The 19,908-nt window shown below is 44.6% G+C and overlaps 1 protein-coding gene across 2 annotated transcripts in view; it reads left to right on the top strand.

Annotated features, from left to right (window-relative positions):
• The first annotated feature begins 4,414 nt into the window (after nt 1-4,414).
• HEATR5A (HEAT repeat containing 5A) overlaps nt 4,415-19,908 on the top strand; it is a 107,408-nt gene continuing 91,914 nt past the window's right edge. The window contains exons 1-7 of one of the 2 annotated variants that reach the window (XM_069730402.1): nt 4,415-4,653; nt 14,327-14,538; nt 14,839-14,947; nt 15,601-15,750; nt 16,083-16,245; nt 18,086-18,246; nt 18,367-18,616. In XM_069730402.1, the coding sequence (XP_069586503.1) occupies nt 4,543-4,653; nt 14,327-14,538; nt 14,839-14,947; nt 15,601-15,750; nt 16,083-16,245; nt 18,086-18,246; nt 18,367-18,616 (1,156 nt within the window). In that variant the 5' untranslated portion in view covers nt 4,415-4,542. The remainder of the gene's footprint in view (nt 4,654-14,326; nt 14,539-14,838; nt 14,948-15,600; nt 15,751-16,082; nt 16,246-18,085; nt 18,247-18,366; nt 18,617-19,908) is intronic. The other variant, XM_069730412.1, reaches the window with a different exon arrangement.

The raw sequence follows: 19,908 nt of genomic DNA, 5'->3' as shown, positions 1-19,908 counted from the left end.
TGATAGGTTTAGGGATTGCGGTCAGCAGAGTTCCCACGTCCCAGAGCTCATCCTTATTATCAGTAACTATCAGGTCCATTATTTGTCCTAACCACCGGATCATTACAGGCCCCCAATTATAATAAGTCTTTAATAGCATTGGTCTTTTATAGACTGCAAGCTCACTCCTCCTGTAACTGTCGAACTATGTGTTACTTGGTATTGTTTTTATTATCTGCATAAGTCACCGCTTAATTGTATAGTGCTGCAGAATATTCTGGCATTATACAAATAAAATTATTATTCAGATTATTATTATATGGGGCAAAGAGAACTTTAGGGCTCTGCTAGACCCCAAAGCCCAGTGTTATGAGTGTATCACGTCCTCCTGGGACATTTGGGGTTAGGCGATATTTACCTACTGTGAATCGCAGGTCTTCCATTTAGCCTCTGTGTTTTGTTCCTCATATTAAATGGATTTAATTTTTTTTGGTGCTGAAGAAGTTAACGACTCTTGGTATGCTAGTTTGAGATATGTAGCTCCTAAAATGCTTGTTTTTCCCTCTCCATAAAACCTGGTCAGACCTTCTCATCCCTGGCTGTGAAAGTTTTGCTTCCTGGCTTGCTGGAGTTCGTGTGCTGAAGTTGAAGTTCGTAGTTCCTGCTGGAGTTTGCTGTCTGCTGTTTTGGGTATATGCTTTCTCCATTATCCTAGTCCCATTTGCTTTGTACCTTCCTATCCTTCCCTTTATTTTTCTCTACCCTTGGTGAGTGTTTTTGTATGTAAGTTACTTTTTGTTATCCCTATACACTAACATATCTGTCCCAGGCCTCCTGGCGGAGGGGAAATCTTAGGACATTAAAAGGTGCATAGTAAGGTTGGAGACTCAGACGCCTCTACCGTGCCCACGTTGAAGATTTCTGTGCGGATTTTTCTGCTTAGTTTTTGATTACCCGCGGATTTACAGCGTTTTTTTGTGCGGATTTCACCTGCATTTTAACACCTGTGGATTCCTATTGAGGAGCAGGTGTAAAACGCTGCAGAATCCGCAGAAAGAATTGTCATGCTGCGGAAAATACAACGCAGAGTTTCCGCGAGGTATTTTCCGCAGAATGTGCACTGCGGATTTGGTTTTCCATAGGTTTACATGGTACTGTAAACCACATGGAAAACAGCTGCGAAGCCACAGCGGCCAATCTACAACGTGTGCACATACCCTAAGAGTACCCCAGGGACAGGGGTAGTTAGGGTTCCAGGAACAGTTTGAGCCTGTAATTGTGCCGTTAGGATCTGATTCATGTTGCCTGTGGTTTGGGCAGGAAGAAACTAATGACAGGATCCCTTTAATAACAGGTTGACATTGTGTCAATATTATTATGGCTATACCAAATGTAAGTTATTTTTTCATGTTTTAGTAGTTTTCCTAGCTGAAAACATTTTATGAAAAAGAAAAAATATTCATGCCTCCACATTTCAAGACACTTTTTGCGAAGTAGCCGTATTAAAGCTTGGTTTTGGAGTATCTGAAAATAAAGAAAAAAGCTATTCCACCACTGTGTTTTGCAGTTTTTTTTCTACATGTTGTTCTAATAGCGGAAGTAGCACATTTTATATTTTTAATGAGGTCAGATAAGGGTTTAAGCAATTAAATCTTGGTAAATTAAAGGGGAGGTCCAAAACTAAAATCTAGTTTAATCCTAAATTTCTATATCATGCCATAATCTAATATTTTTTCTATTAAACTTTAATTAAAAATTCCTTATTCCCTTATTACTCTATCTGCTTCATTTTTTCTTTTACTACTTTCTGTGTGATGATGCTTTGTTTGAGTATCTCAGCATGCACTGGAGATTCTCAAATGAGTGGTCATCAGAAGGTAGAGGCTGCGGTCAGTGCTGCAACCTCTACTGCCAGAAACAAAGTGTCATCAGAAGAGCAGAGACTAGCCCAGCCCCTGAAACCAAACTCACCTCACTGAGTATGCGTTGGTTGTCAATTCCAACATATAGTCAGTATGATCGTGGCACTGTGCACTGTACTTCTCAGTGCACAATGACAATATGCTATTTTGCCAGCTCCGATAAGAAGTCACAAGCTGACGAGAGCGCACTGTCAATGCGCATCCTAAGGATAGAACGAGCGAACAAAGACCAGCACAGCCCCTGCAAGTGATGTAATTTTTGATCAGAGCCCATGAGAGAGCGCATTGTCACTGAGCACTGAGAACAGTGTACAATGACAAGATCCTACTGATCCTACTATATATATATATTTTTTAAAGATACTACTGTGCATACATTGGAATTGACAATGATGCATGCTCAGTAGAACAGGGACTAGCCCAGCGCCTGAAACAGATATCACTGATGACGCTTTGTTTCAGAGAAGGGAAAAAGGCTGTGGCAGTAACTGCATCATCTGACCCCTGGTGACGATGTAAGGGGTGACAGAGACTGGTGTATGCCCCCACCCCTTTAAACATGTCCCGGTTAATTATATGTTATTTTCCGCCCCCTGTAATGTTGTTAAACTGTGTATGGATGGTTACATTTAATATTCTGGATCTTTTGCTGCTACTGTATAGTGTAATAATATGTATGTTGTAGGGAAAGTGCAGTACCTAAGTTCGTCCACTAGATGGGGACACATAAGCCTAATAGTGTATATAGTTATCTAATAGGAGGAGTCTGCTGTGAGTAAGCCAGGAACATTTCCTGCTTTGATGGCAGTGAAGCCAGGGAGCTGATACAGCTCATAGGGGCCATGGAGCTTCAGGCATCCTGTAGGGCTTTAGAGCATGGGACCACCCAGCGACTCCGCAACATAAAAGAAAAGGGTCCAGCCGTTCTGTGTTATTGGGTCAGAACTAGATTACCGCAAAAGAATTGCAGGTTGCTCCAAGATGTGGCAGCTTTCTACATGGGCAGATGCCCTCCTGTCTGGTGCGAAACAGACAAGGCAACTCCTAAGAGTAGTCAGGCTGAACAGGGAGGACGCTGCAGTGCTGAGTACAAAGAGAAAGACATAGAAGAGAGCACAGGGAAAGTAAATAATGTGAACCATACTCTGTGTTGATGCTGTAATTGATGTGGACGTGCTGTGATTAAAATCAAGTAAAGTTATTCGTTTAAAGTTTGAATTGGACTGTCTCTTTATATGCAACAACACCAGCAGCTGAACTTCAGCAGCCCTGATGGAACCCTGACGGTGCAGAGGGCGAAGCAGTAGGTATGCAAGAAAAGGGACATTGTTTCTATGTGACAGGAGGCCAGGGAGCACGTAACCAGACATGCTCAGCCACGACTACTGCCCTGGCCCCCCTCACTACGACTTCAAATTTTATTTTAATCTTAAACTCTACTTAAAATCATAATATAATCTATATCAGAGGTGACAAACTGGCAACAGAGCGCACTGTTATTGCACAGTGCAATTAAAGAATGAGCGAGCATGGACCAGCACTGCCCTCGCAAGTGACGTCCCCAGCAGTTGCAAAGTTGGTCAGTGCGTTTCTTTCACACTGGGTAATTTTCTTACAATGTGAACTGACAATGCGCTCTGTTTCCGGCTCGTCACTTCCCATCAGAGCTGGCGAGGGAGCGCACTGTCACTGCGCACTGAGATTCTGCTGCACAGTGACAAGATCCTCCTGAGCATAGGCGTTGACAATCAACACATGCTTATTAGAGGACTGGGCAAGTGCCTGAAATCCACAACGCTAATGATGCTTCTTTTCAGGTGGAGACAGAGGCTGTGACTGTGATAACCTCTGCCTTCGTTAATGCTTCGTACGAGTGTCCCAGCGTGCACTAGGGATTCTCAAACAAAGCGTTATCACAGGAAATGGGTAAAAAAATAAAGCACTTAGAATAGTTAGGAAACCATGGGGAATTTGAAATTAAAGTATATTAGAAAAGAGATTTGTTTGAGACATTACATATTTAGGATTAATATAAATGTTAGTTTCGGACCCTCCCTTTGAAGATAATTACTGTTACAGCCACATATTACACTGGATGTGGTACCAACAGAATCTACAGCACAGCACGCACAGAAACAGCTTCTCATACGGCTCCACGCCAAAATAAAAAAGTTCCGGGACTCAGAAAATGGAGACACAAGCTGATTTCTTTCTTTTTTTGCATTTTTATAAGAAGTTCATCTTTTTTTTTCAGCTACTAAAATAATAACATTTGTTATGTTGGTTATTAATACCGCACGACTAACATCGCAATACTGCAGCCCACACCACAGGGGTGAACGTACTGAATTATTTTCCTATTTTCAGTACACTGTAAGGTAAAATAAATGGATTAATCCAAAACTACAACTTGTCCCCAAAACCCCTCAAAATGGGAATGTGATACTAGTATTTGTGTGGCCCCTCTGTGATCCACTCATACTGCCTGCTCACTGCCCACATCGATGGCATCGGCGCTCCGCAGGGCACTCGGTGATGGCCGAGCGTTCAGAATGACAGGGCGTGCAGACGATCGCCGATAACAGGACTGGCCGACTGCCGAGCACAATTCAGATGTGACCTAACGCAAACGGAGCCAGAAATGGAGCGGCTTGTTCTCCTGGAGGTGGCCGGGCTGGAAGAGCCTCAGCGGGGTCTGCGTGTCCTAGAATGGCTCCGGTATCTGCGGAGGACGCTGCCCGTCACCGCCCGGGTAACCGAAGGGGGCGTCTGTATATACATGAGAGTACGGGGGGCAGGATGGGTCATAGCTCCAGTGGGCGCGGTGATGGTGTGTGGTGTTGGCCCCAGGGGGCAGCTGTGACACACTGATGTAAGGGAGTGCTGGGAGTTGTAGTGCCCCAGCAGCTGAGGATGTCCCATGACTTTGTGCCCAGATGGAAGCTGTGTACCAGGGCTGAGGTGACGATATTGTCCCAGCGCCATGGGAAACCTACAGGTGACAGCGGTCCCTCCCTCGGAGGACATCTTCACCTCAGCTATGTGCTTGTCAGGCCGCGTTCACGCTTACAATAATCGTCATGGAATTAAAGTAATGGATCTGTTTCCTATAGGTTTCAGTTTAAAAAAAAAAAAGTTTTTTTTTAGCTGGATTAAAGACACTTGTCTCCATCTTATTGCTGACAGATCCTTCTGTTACATTGCTGACGGCAACATGGACGAATCAGTTCTAAAATGCTTCACCGGATTCTTGTCAAACGTATGATTACCGGACATGTGAACACGGCTACATAGGGTTAGTCAGATCACGGGGCTGCTGTTTAATACTCTATATAGCAGCATCAGAGAGCGCACAGTTCATACCGCCAATGCCACCGGGCCGACTCCACAATAAAGCTGAAATGCACAGCTCCTCAGCGAGGCAGAGGAGCGCCGTGCTCCTGAAGAAAGATCATGAGACAAACCGTTTGTACTGTAGTATGTTGGAGTCAAATCTATGAAAAGTCTCGCACTTCTGGGGAAAAAAAATACTTTTTTTGACTTTAACAATTTAAAATCTCCGAGCAGCTGTAGGTTTGGGCTGTAATTTATTCCAGCTTCTGCTCTAAATCTACTATTATTGTCTAAGGGTCACTTCTGTCTGTCTGTCTGTCTGTCACGGATATTCATTGCTCGCGGCCTCTGTCTGTGATGGAAATCCAAGTTGCGGATTGGTCGTGGCAAAACGCCCACGACCATTGCCACGACCAATCAGCGACGGGCAAAATGGCCGCTCCTTCCTCCCCGCAGTCAGTGCCCGCTCCATACTCCCCTCCAGTCAGCGCTCACACAGGGTTAATGGACCGCGGTGTAACGAACTCCATTAACGCAGCTATTAGCCCTGTGTGACCAACTTTTTACTATTGATGCTGCGTATGCAGCATCAATAGTAAAATATCTAATGTTACAAATAGATAAAAAAGATCACAGCAGCACATGTACATGAATCGGCCATGTGAAAACAGACAAATATACATTTCTCAAAAGTATTTTTTCATAAAAAAATTTTCAAAATTTTTTTTTCATAAAACTTACAGTTAAAGATAAAATGGAGATTCTTAGCGCATAAATTGGCCAATTCATGTGTGCCCATCAACCACGGCAAGGTGATCTCCCGCTGATGGGTCCTACTCTACTGTACATGCCACTCCTGGGCCACCAGCCTACAACTTCGGACAAACATGTCACTCTGGGCTAAGCCTACAACTTATGGGCAGGTAGAGTTGATTACCGCCACCTGCAAGGTCAATGGGGGGAGTGCAAGATAAGTCTGGATGTTGCCACATCCCTACAAATAGAAGAAAAAAAACAAATCAGCACTCCCAATGTGAACACGTGCAAGCTGCAAACTGCTGTTACAAATAATAATAAAAAAAACCCACATTATTCTGACCCTCCGACGTTGTGCCCTGTCCTCGGCAGTGCAAGCGGCAGGTTCCGGTGCCAAAGATGCTATGCGAGAAGGACCTGCCATGATGTCACGGTCATGTGACCGCGACGTCATCACAGGTCCTGCGCTCATACCAACCCTGGGACCGGAAGCTGCCATGTGCACCGCACACAGGCGCCAGGACTACAAGTGGCCCTTAGAAGGTGAGTTTATGTTTATTTTTTATTTTAAATCTTTTCTAACCTGTTACATACGTGGCTGGGCAATATAGTACGTGGCTGGGCAATATAGTACGTGGCTGGGCAATATAGTACGTGGCTGGGCAATATAGTACGTGGCTGGGCAATATAGTACGTGGCTGGGCAATATAGTACGTGGCTGGGCAATATAGTACGTGGCTGGGCAATATAGTACGTGGCTGGGCAATATAGTACGTGGCTGGGCAATATAGTACGTGGCTGGGCAATATAGTACGTGGCTGGGCAATATACTACGTGGCTGGCCAGTATACTACGTGTCTGTGCTGTATACTACGTGTCTGCTGTATACTACGTGGCTCTGGGCTGTATACTATGTGGCTGGGCAATATACTATGTGGCTGGGCAATATACTACGTGGCTGGGCAATATACTACGTGGCTGGGCAATATACTACGTGGCTGGGCAATATACTACGTGGCTGGGCAATATACTACGTGGCTGGGCAATATACTACGTGGCTCTGTGCTGTATACTATGTCGCTGGGCAATATACTACGTGACTGGGCAATATACTACATGGCTGGGCAATATACTACATGGTATACTACGTGGCTCTGTGCTGTATACTACGTGGCTCTGTGCTGTATACTACGTGGCTCTGTGATTTGTATACTACGTGGCTCTGTGCTGTATACTACGTGGCTCTGTGCTGTATACTACGTGGCTCTGTGCTGTATACTACGTGGCTCTGTGCTGTATACTACGTGACTGGGCAATATACTACATGGCTGGGCAATATACTACATGGTATACTACGTGGCTCTGTGCTGTATACTACGTGGCTCTTTGATTTGTATACTACGTGGCTCTGTGATTTGTATACTACGTGGCTCTGTGCTGTATACTACGTGGCTCTGTGCTGTATACTACGTGGCTCTGTGCTGTAAACTACGTGGCTCTGTGCTGTATACTACGTGGCTCTGTGCTGTATACTACGTGGCTCTGTGCTGTATACTACGTGGCTCTGTGCTGTATGCTACGTGGCTCTGTGCTGTATGCTACGTGGCTCTGTGCTGTATACTACGTGGCTCTGTGATTTGTATACTACGTGGCTCTGTGATTTGTATACTACGTGGCTCTGTGCTGTATACTACGTGGCTCTGTGCTGTATACTACTTCGCTGGGCAATATACTACGTGACTGGGCAATATACTACATGGCTGGGCAATATACTACATGGTATACTACGTGGCTCTGTGCTGTATACTACGTGGCTCTGTGCTGTATACTACGTGGCTCTGTGCTGTATACTACGTGGCTCTGTGCTGTATACTACGTGGCTCTGTGCTGTATACTACGTGGCTCTGTGCTGTATACTACGTGGCTCTGTGCTGTATACTACGTGGCTCTGTGCTGTATACTACGTGGCTCTGTGCTGTATACTACGTGGCTCTGTGCTGTATACTACGTGGCTCTGTGCTGTATACTACGTGGCTCTGTGCTGTATACTACGTGGCTCTGTGCTGTATACTACTTCGCTGGGCAATATACTACGTGACTGGGCAATATACTACATGGCTGGGCAATATACTACATGGTATACTACGTGGCTCTGTGCTGTATACTACGTGGCTCTGTGCTGTATACTACGTGGCTCTGTGCTGTATACTACGTGGCTCTGTGCTGTATACTACGTGGCTCTGTGCTGTATACTACGTGGCTCTGTGCTGTATACTACGTGGCTCTGTGCTGTATACTACGTGGCTCTGTGCTGTATACTACGTGGCTCTGTGCTGTATACTACGTGGCTCTGTGCTGTATACTACGTGGCTCTGTGCTGTATACTACGTGGCTCTGTGCTGTATACTACGTGGCTCTGTGCTGTATACTACGTGGCTCTGTGCTGTATACTATGTGGCTCTGTGCTGTATACTATGTGGCTCTGTGCTGTATACTACGTGGCTCTGTGCTGTATACTACGCGGCTCTGTGCTGTATACTACGCGGCTCTGTGCTGTATACTACGTGGCTCTGTGCTGTATACTACGTCGCTGGGCAATATACTACATGACTGGGCAATATACTACATGGCTGGGCAATATACTACATGGTGTACTACGTGGCTCTGTGCTGTATACTACGTGGCTCTGTGCTGTATACTACGTGGCTCTGTGCTGTATACTACGTGGCTCTGTGATTTGTATACTACGTGGCTCTGTGCTGTATACTACGTGGCTCTGTGCTGTATACTACGTGGCTCTGTGCTGTATACTACGTGGCTCTGTGCTGTATACTACGTGGCTCTGTGATTTGTATACTACGTGGCTCTGTGATTTGTATACTACGTGGCTCTGTGCTGTATACTACGTGGCTCTGTGCTGTATACTACTTCGCTGGGCAATATACTACGTGACTGGGCAATATACTACATGGCTGGGCAATATACTACATGGTATTCTACGTGGCTCTGTGCTGTATACTACGTGGCTCTGTGCTGTATACTACGTGGCTCTGTGCTGTATACTACGTGGCTCTGTGCTGTATACTACGTGGCTCTGTGCTGTATACTACGTGGCTCTGTGCTGTATACTACGTGGCTCTGTGCTGTATACTACGTGGCTCTGTGCTGTATACTACGTGGCTCTGTGCTGTATACTACGTGGCTCTGTGCTGTATACTACGTGGCTCTGTGCTGTATACTACGTGGCTCTGTGCTGTATACTACTTCGCTGGGCAATATACTACGTGACTGGGCAATATACTACATGGCTGGGCAATATACTACATGGTATACTACGTGGCTCTGTGCTGTATACTACGTGGCTCTGTGCTGTATACTACGTGGCTCTGTGCTGTATACTACGTGGCTCTGTGCTGTATACTACGTGGCTCTGTGCTGTATACTACGTGGCTCTGTGCTGTATACTACGTGGCTCTGTGCTGTATACTACGTGGCTCTGTGCTGTATACTACGTGGCTCTGTGCTGTATACTACGTGGCTCTGTGCTGTATACTACGTGGCTCTGTGCTGTATACTACGTGGCTCTGTGCTGTATACTACGTGGCTCTGTGCTGTATACTACGTGGCTCTGTGCTGTATACTACGTGGCTCTGTGCTGTATACTACGTGGCTCTGTGCTGTATACTATGTGGCTCTGTGCTGTATACTATGTGGCTCTGTGCTGTATACTACGTGGCTCTGTGCTGTATACTACGCGGCTCTGTGCTGTATACTACGCGGCTCTGTGCTGTATACTACGTGGCTCTGTGCTGTATACTACGTCGCTGGGCAATATACTACATGACTGGGCAATATACTACATGGCTGGGCAATATACTACATGGTGTACTACGTGGCTCTGTGCTGTATACTACGTGGCTCTGTGCTGTATACTACGTGGTTCTGTGCTGTATACTACGTGGCTCTGTGATTTGTATACTACGTGGCTCTGTGCTGTATACTACGTGGCTCTGTGCTGTATACTACGTGGCTCTGTGATTTGTATACTACGTGGCTCTGTGATTTGTATACTACGTGGCTCTGTGCTGTATACTACGTGGCTCTGTGCTGTATACTACTTCGCTGGGCAATATACTACGTGACTGGGCAATATACTACATGGCTGGGCAATATACTACATGGTATTCTACGTGGCTCTGTGCTGTATACTACGTGGCTCTGTGCTGTATACTACGTGGCTCTGTGCTGTATACTACGTGGCTCTGCTGTATACTACGTGGCTCTGTGCTGTATACTACGTGGCTCTGTGCTGTATACTACGTGGCTCTGTGCTGTATACTACGTGACTGGGCAATATACCACATGGTATACTACGTGGCTCTGTGCTGTATACTACGTGGCTCTGTGCTGTATACTACGTGGCTCTGTGCTGTATACTACTTCGCTGGGCAATATACTACGTGACTGGGCAATATACTACATGGCTGGGCAATATACTACATGGTATACTACGTGGCTCTGTGCTGTATACTACGTGGCTCTGTGCTGTATACTACGTGGCTCTGTGCTGTATACTACGTGGCTCTGTGCTGTATACTACGTGGCTCTGTGCTGTATACTACGTGGCTCTGTGCTGTATACTACGTGGCTCTGTGCTGTATACTATGTGGCTCTGTGCTGTATACTACGTGGCTCTGTGCTGTATACTACGTGACTGGGCAATATACTACATGGCTGGGCAATATACTACATGGTATACTACGTGGCTCTGTGCTGTATACTACGTGGCTCTGTGCTGTATACTACGTGGCTCTGTGCTGTATACTACGTGGCTCTGTGATTTGTATACTACGTGGCTCTGTGCTGTATACTACGTGGCTCTGTGCTGTATACTACGTGGCTCTGTGCTGTATACTACGTGGCTCTGTGATTTGTATACTACGTGGCTCTGTGCTGTATACTACGTGGCTCTGTGCTGTATACTACGTGGCTCTGTGATTTGTATACTACGTGGCTCTGTGATTTGTATACTACGTGGCTCTGTGATTTGTATACTACGTGGCTCTGTGCTGTATACTACGTGGCTCTGTGCTGTATACTACTTCGCTGGGCAATATACTGCGTGACTGGGCAATATACTACATGGCTGGGCAATATACTACATGGTATACTACGTGGCTCTGTGCTGTATACTACGTGGCTCTGTGCTGTATACTACGTGGCTCTGTGCTGTATACTACAAACTACTTGATAAAAACAGCCACCCCAACCAAACATTGCAGGGTTTGGCTGCCTAGCAGAAAAAATGCACATTGATATAACTCACATCGGACGCCGGTCACACTGATAGGTGTGGTGCACAGTGTCTGGTATGCAACCTATTAATGACGCCCCTTGTATTAACAGGCGGGCTGCCCAGCACTATAATATGCAGAACACAGTGACAGACGCCCCAGAAAAACCTAGCCAACATAAAGAGGCCTGGCCACATCCTGCAAAAAAAGGATATGATGTAGTGCAAAAAAATGCATGCGTATGATAAACACATACACTATATGAGGTATTGGTTTAATATTTTGGCCAAAATAAAGTAAGCCCGCAACCCAACGTCAAGGGTCCCCATAATATTGCGGGTCCTACCACTAATATCAAAAAACAGCTAACATAGAAAAAACTCAGTGTTTATATACTGCCTGGGCTGTGTTTATATACTGCGTGTCTGCTATATACTAGGAAAACACAAAAACTTTTCAGCTCACCTAATAGAAACATTCGCCTGTAGTCCACATAATGTCCGAGCAAGGAAAAAACAACTCTGTCTGATGTTAAAACTTGTGCACATAGAAAGAAAATCCTGCTCCAGGAATAAAAAGTATCAACATTTATTTAAGCATATTAAAATTTGGAAAACTGCTGACAAGCGAAAAATTACATCATTTGGATGGAAACTACCATGTAGTCGCTGGACGCGTTTTGAGCACAAACGGCGCTCTTAGGCTATATTCACACTTAGCGGTTTTTACCGCGGAACCGCCGCGATTTTGATGCTGCGGGTCCGCAGCAGTTTCCATAGCGTTTACAGTAACATGTAAACCCTATGGAAACCGCAAACCGCTGTGCACATGCTGCGGGAAAAACCGCGCGGGAACGCAGCGGTTTACAACCCGCAGCATGTCACTTCTTTGTGCAGAATCGCTGCGATTCTGCACCCATAGGAATACATTGAACCGCTTACTTCCCGCATGGGGCTGTGCCCACGTTGCGGGAAGTAAGCGGATAATGTGCGGGTGGTACCCGGGGTGGAGGAGAGGAGACTCTCCTCCAGGCCCCGGGAACCATATTTGGGGTTAAAAAATAAAAAATCTGGTTATACTCACCCTCTGATGTCCGGAGCTCCTGGGCGCTGCACGCGGCCGTCCGGTCAGAGTTGCTGTGCGACCAGGACCTGCGGTGACGTCGCGGTCACATGACCGTGACGTCACGAAGGGTCCTTCTCCCACAGCATCTTTGGAACCGGAACGCCGGGTGCAGCGCCCAGGAGATCCGGACATCAGAGGGTGAGTATAACCAATTTTTATTATTTTTAACATTACTATTGATGCTGCATATTGCTGCATATGCAGCATCAATAGTATAGGCGGAAACCCGCAGCGGAAAACGCGGAACAAACCGCGATAAATCTGCAGGGAGAACCGCAGTTGTTTTGCCCTGCAGATTTATCAAATCCGCTGCGGGAAAACCCGCAGGGACCCGAAGCAAGGTGTGAACATAGCCTAAGACTTCTAGAAGTCTAAGAGAGCTGTTTGTGCTCAAAACGCGTCCAGCGCTCGAAACGCATCCAGCGACTACATGGTAGTTTCCATCCAAATGATGTAATTTTTCGCTTTTCAGCAGTTTTCCAAATTTTAATATGCTTAAATAAATTTTGATACTTTTTATTCCTGGAGCTGGATTTTTCTTTCCATGTGCATCTGCTATATACTACATGGCTCCTATATACTACATGGCCTGTGCTATATACTATGTGGCTGCTACATACATACATACATACATACATACATACATACATACATACATATTCTAGAATACCCGATGCGTTAGAATCGGGCCACCATCTAGTAAATTATACATGTTTGGTATCTGCATACTCGTACCGATATTTGGTATCTGCATACTCGTACTGACCTGGGGAATCATATTGCCAAGTCAGTTGTATCATATTCTGAACATTGTAAATTAAAAAATAAAAAAATTATGAAATTGCACTTTTTTTTTTGTTGCAATTTTATTGCACTTGAATTCTTTTCTCCCCGTTTTCCAGTGCACTATATAGTAAAATCAATGGTGCCATTCAAAAGTACATCCCGACCTGCAAAAAGACAAGCCCTCAAATGGCCATTTTGAAAAAATGAAATAAGTTTTGGCTCTTGGAAGAAGGGGAAGGAAAAATGAAAAAACAAACAAACAAAAAAAATCGGAAAATGGCCAAGACATGAATGGGGTTAAACATGTACAGTAGACAAAGCAGACATGTATTCCTCACCCCAAAACACTGCAAAAAAGTAAAAAAACAAAACATGAAAATGCTTTAAAACAGGTTGTTCTGAACACAGCATTTTGGCTGCAGAAAACGCTGCATATGAACAAAGCCTTATTGTGTATGGGCTAAAAGAATGACCACATATTTTCTTATCTTTTTGCTGATAATTTTAAAGAAAGTAATGCAGTATTAAATGGGTTTTTGTGGCAGGGATACATGGTCGCAGATTCTCGCTCGAGAGCATCGGGCCTATTGTGCAAATGACGCTTATCAAATTCTTATGGACTGTGTTCCAATTCTTTCAGATGAGGAGAAGATGGAGACTTTTTTTTTCCATCACCTCCATTCTGTGAGTCTGCGGAAATCACACTGTACTTGATGTCATCCGAGTGCAGTTATCTGATCAAATTCGCGCATGCAGCCATTTTTTTTCTCCTCCCAACAGGTTGTGTCCGAGAAAAATAACGGACATGTGTACAGCCCCATAAAATGACATTGGTCCGAGCGTGATCCATTTTTATTTTTTCAGATCGCACTCGGACTGAAAATGTTTCTCTAAGTCCTGTGTCCTTCGGCCTCGGTGTATGGAGGGGTGCGGGAGCATTCACCTTGTTCCAGGCAAACTCTAACTGGCTCCGTCTTCACCTTCTGGACTTGAGAAAACCCAGTTTTTTTTATTACAATGTTGTGCTGTATTAATATTATTTTTTTTATTTGCTCTATGTATTGGCTCTAGAATATTGTTTCTCTTTGTTAGATTTTCTTATTAACTCATTGAAATTTCTGTTGGTTTCAGGCTGAAGTCAAGCAGAATCAAAAGCGGCTGGTGGAACAGTTGAGTTTGATAATGATGGGGTCTCCTGGTCCTCCGGTCCGTCAGCTGCTGGCTCACAATCTGGCCGTAGTTTACAGCACAGGAGACCCTTTTTGTGTCTATGAAACCATTGATAAATGCAATGAGCTGATCCGCAGCAAGGACGACTCTCCCAGCTACCTCCCCAACAAGCTGTACGTATTCCTGGATCCTGAAATGTACCTTCATTTTGGAACTGCGCCATTTGTGTTGTGTTCTCTTTGGCATGCAAGTCCTTTGTTGTTTTTTTTTTTTCCCCTCTTAACTTTTTAGTACTATACATTTTCATCATTCCACACTAAAACCAGAACATTGAAGAAAGACTCCCATACACATTAGATAAAAGTCATTGAATCGTGCTGATTTCAGCCCGACAGGCCGACTATTTAATGTGTATGGTCGGCTTTAGTGTCCACCGTCATCGATCTGAAAATGTCTTTGCTTTTTCATTGCAGCGCTGCCGTTGCGTGCCTTGGGTCACTTTACCATAAGTTGGGCCGTCTTTTAGGAAGCACATTCAATGACACTGTCAGCAACCTACTTAAAGTTCTGCGAAGTGCAGAGGTGAGTAATAGGGTCTGTACAACCAGAACAACCCCGTTTAGCAGACTTTATGGCGATCTTACTAGGATATATGCCCCCTATCCACATTTTTTTAATAAAAAGGAACATCCGGCGGCATCCAGTTTTTCTTCTGCACCTGCAGTAAAGTAAATGAACATTGTTCAAAATCTGTTCTTGTCCTGGACATAAGGTGCTCGCCAGCAGCCATTGAGTTCGAAGGGCGTTGTGATACACTTCCAAAACTTTGTCCCCAGATCGAGATGCAGAAGGGTCCATTTTTTTGTGAATTTTTTTGAGAAACCGCATATGCTGAGTCCTAAGAAAAGACGCTCCAGCTTTGTTGTTTTATGGTAAATACTGATGAGCGAATGTGCTGGGATAAGGTGTTAAACGAGCATGCTCAGGGGCTAACCTTGTGTCTTTGGCATACTCGAATAACAAACAGGCAATCCCTGCATGTGTTGTGGCTGTCGAAATCTGTGAGACATGCAGCCGCGGGGACTCAAATATATTATTCGAGCACTCCAAAGACACTCGGTTAGTACCCGAGCATGCTCGGATAACACCTTATCCCAGCACCTTCGCTCATCAAGAATGGTAAAGTATATTCAGGGCTTTTATTATAAGCATGTATCATTTTATCCCATCTGCAGTCTCAGGGACGCACTGAGATAATGCTGAGTCTGGAAAGGATTGTGGCTGGACTTGGATCCTCTGCCTCCTCCTGTCACCGGGACATCTACAAGGCCGCCCGCTCATGTCTTACAGATCGATCCATGGCTGTGCGTTGCGCAACTGCACAGGTAATTGTACCTCTAAGGCTTGGAGCGATCCTTAGATAATATTTCACGTAAGACTTGGCTCGCACTTGTCAAAAAAAGCAAATGTTGCATAATTTTTACAAGTAGAGTGATGCTCTCCCAAATGGAAATTATTGAATTCAGTGGGGTCAGCGTTTGTTGCTTGTTAGACACATCGGCTCCTTTTGGTTGTTCCCATTTTCCTCTTCTCCAATGGAGCAGATAGACGGAACACCAAATCTTAATGTCATTGTCTTGAGGTTTTTTCCAGTGGGTCTTTCGCGTGAAAATATGGCTTCATGTTGTGCTGATTGCTTTCATAATCTTCTCTGCAGTGTCTACTGGCTCTTCAAAATGAAGCATCTTTCATGTCGGGCTCTGACCTCGAGAGTTTGGTCTCTCTCTGCTTCAAAGCCTTTGAAGGAAGCAGCTACGATGTGCGTTTGGGAGTATCTCGCCTCTTGGGAAAGGTCCTAGCAAGGGCTGTGCATGGAACATGTGAGTGATATGCCTGAGTATTGGGTTCACCGTCTGTAATACCCGTCTTTCTTGTATGTTCATCATTTAGGTGCATTCATTATGGAGTGTATTCCATAGATCATGACTTAATACCACCTCTAACTTTTAAAGTTACTGTACATTTATATGCAGTCACCATAACGAATGTCCTCCTTTCTTCTAACATTGCCTTCATCTGTAAGGTTAGCACCCCCATCTTTCACCTTCCCCAAAGTCGTGTTAGCGATTGTGAAGTCTAAACCGCACCTGTGATCTTTCTTTTCGTGTGGGATGGAGTGGTACCAATGCCGAGTGTGCAGTGCCCAACCTGCACCGAGAATGGGCATGGAAGGGTTAGATCAGACTTCTCCATTCATTCATTTTGGTGAAGAAGAAAATGTTGTTCCTATCTGTCAGATGGAGGCAGCGACAGTAGAACTGAGGGCATTAGGTGTGGTGTTTGCACATTAGAAATGTATAGTCACATTTAATGATGGGGTTAGAGGGTCGCTTTAATTCATACCCTCTCCTTTAGTCACATCCAGAGCTGCCGCTATAATACTTCTTGGAGATTTAGGAAAAAATCTGAGAGTTATAACACTAAATCTTTATTCCATTTTCATGAAAGCCATAGGGCCCTATTCATCAAAGCTTTCACAGCAGAATTCTGTTGTAAAAGCATTGTAAAGTCACAAAATGTAGGCACAACTCAGAGTTGGACCTTAATTTTGCGACTTTTGACATTTTCACGTCAGTTTCTGGGACGGGGGTGCCCTGGGGGCATGATGCCAGCTCATCTCATACATAAGGTGTGGCGTTCCCTACGCCAGTACCTCACAGGTAAGATTTTTGGTGTAGCGCACAGAGGCCTACGCCACTTGTCAGATGTTCCTGATACATGAAGAGGCATGCGAATCCGGAGCGTCTGACTCCAGCACCCCTCCTCGTCAAGACCGGTGTGAACAGTGCTGTTCTTGATGAATGGCGTCCATAGTGCACAGCTGCATAGTAGTGCACTCTCTGCCATGGTTTGAGTGCAGCACTTAAAGCATGTCAGTGTTTGCACTATTGCTGCTGTGCACTATAGCTTCCATGAAGATGGAATAAAAACTTATTGTTTTAATCAGTTTAAATCGTAATCTGTACTTAAAATGTTAGAGATTTAGCAATTTCCACATTGGCCACTTTTATTTTAGACTCTTAACTTCCGGTTCTTTTCTGACAACTTTTCATAAGTCTCATTATCATCAGAGGGAAGGGTACAATGGCAGGTTACACCTCTGTACACAGCTGATAGCGCAGGATCCACTATTCACAACTGGCTATGTGACAGCTGGACCTGCTTCTTTTGCTTCCTACCTTCACAATGACCCCTGCGCACACTCATGAGATGCTTCAATACAAAAGATATGGTCTGAGATGATCTATTGCTGCTAATGTACATGTGGATTTCATGAAAGAACAGGAAGGACGAGTCTTGAATTTCTGCGTCAACGAGTGTGAAAATGAAAAGTCTTTTAACTTTTTCTTTTATGTAGATTGTAATATAAAAAAGCATTGCCAATTCTAACAAGAAAAAAAAAAGTAACATAAAAGCTGAATTAGACAGTGATGACACATTCCCTTTAACCCCCGGATGCTGGACCCATTAATGTCGGTAGGTCGGAAGACACATTCCATTTAACCCTCGGATGCTGGACCCATTAATGTTTTCTTAAAACTTTACTGACATCTAACCAAAAGCTCCATCGCACCATAAGATTGTGCTCGTACAGTCACCGGCAGGTCTTGATTTTTAGCCTATTATCTGGTATATAATAAATGTTTTTTGTTCTGACAGCCCCATCGAGGCAAAGCACACGCAGAGTTTCACTGGAGGATGCTCTTGGTTTGTTGTCTACTGGATTCTTGCGTGGAAATTCTGGCTTTCTGCGAGGTGGTGGAGACATGCTGGGAGGAAACAGCAGTAGTACTCGCCATGTGCGTCTGGGAGCTACTCAGGTACACACATGGATTAAAATCCTTTACATTCAGCAGTTCGCTTAAATGTTGAGCAAAAGTGAAGAAAACCTATAATTTCTCACATGTTCATTTGTAATTCACTACCCTTTTTCTCCATAGGCATACGTTATTTTTATCAGTACGCTTGGAGGCCAATGGTTATCCAGAAATGTCCCGGTGCTCGTGGCTCATCTGTTAGACATTGTGTCCCATCAAAAGACAACCCAGACAACAGTAGAGGCCGCCTGTACTCGACGCTGCGTCTCCTACATTCTCAGAGCCACTTTGGGGGAACTTCTGGGAGAGAAGGCTCAGCTGGAGGCTGCCCGAGAGATGTGTGAAATCATAAAACAGCTCATGAAATCAGTGGGTACGTGGTAATTTCTTTTTCTTATCACTCCTTTTTCACTTTGATATTAAATAGCTTTGCAATTTATGAATTAAAGAGGTTAAACCCTACTGGACAAACAAACGCTACTTTGATATCTCACATTTTGCATGTTACAGTTTTGTAGCTTACGGCATAAAACGGCAGCCATTTTCTCAATGTTTCCACTAATGGACAACCTCTTCTTAAATCCTGCAATGCCCCATATAAAATAGAAATGCCTACCTCTCACAACAGTGCAGGTTCCAGAGATAAGTATGCGTGGTTATTTTGCTTGGGGCACTGCAGCTTTTAAGAAGGAGCTGTCCAATAGGGGAAACATTGAGAGAACGGCTACCGTTTTGTGCTGTAAGCAACAAAACTGTAACATTTAGAGTCCAAAAAAAGCATTATTGATCAACTCCTCCTTTTTGTTTTAGAAAAAAAAAAATCAAGTAATGCATGAATCTGACCTGGGTGAAGCAAGTCCCAAAACTAGCAATATTAATTTTACCATTTATACATATTGTGTACTTGCACCACAGAGCAGATATGTGAGGGGATAATCTGCAAATTCCAGTAGCAGTGACGTGGATGTGAATTAACAGACCACCTTATATTTTGGCAATATTTTTGGCATCTAAATTGACAGGAGATGTGGATTTTTAAATTGGCAACATGTATTGTATTTTTCGGACTATAAGACGCACTTTTTTCCTCCAAAAATGTCTTGTAGTCCGGATATACCTGCTCTGTCTGTGGTAGGGGAGAGGCAGGAGCCGATGACTGTGGATAACTCCTGTGTCCGCTACAAAAGAGAAATGAATATTCATGGCATTCCACGCCCTTGGGCGTGGAGGGCAGTTAATATTCATTTCTCTTTAATAGCATCCTGGTATGATTGACCCCCATCTCCATCCCGGTATGCATGGTCCCATCCTTATCCTGGTATGATTGGCCCCCATCTTCGTCCTGGGCATGGAATGCAGGGAATATTCATTCCCTTTAGTCTCGGCACATGTGATTTCCTGGCAGCTGCAGGAAGCCTGCGGCTGACACTGCTCGCTACTAAAGAGCAATGAATACTCGCTGCCCTCCATGCACATAGTTCCGGCGTGCAGAGCAGTGAGTATTCCGGCAGCCGTCCTCGGCTTGTAAGCAGTGCATGAGGTCACTGCCATGCACAGCTTACAAGCATAAAGCAGCTGCTGGCATCAGAAAAAGACGCTGCGAGTGAGCGCAGGAAGGTAAGTGTAATGGATTTTTTTTTTTTACGTTTTTCTGATGGGGCCCTG

The sequence above is a fragment of the Ranitomeya imitator genome, chromosome 1 (genome assembly GCF_032444005.1).
Source record: "Ranitomeya imitator isolate aRanImi1 chromosome 1, aRanImi1.pri, whole genome shotgun sequence".
NCBI classification, from domain to species: domain Eukaryota; kingdom Metazoa; phylum Chordata; class Amphibia; order Anura; family Dendrobatidae; genus Ranitomeya; species Ranitomeya imitator.
Note: the sequence above shows the minus strand (reverse complement) of the source record. Positions and strands in the feature narration are given on the sequence as shown.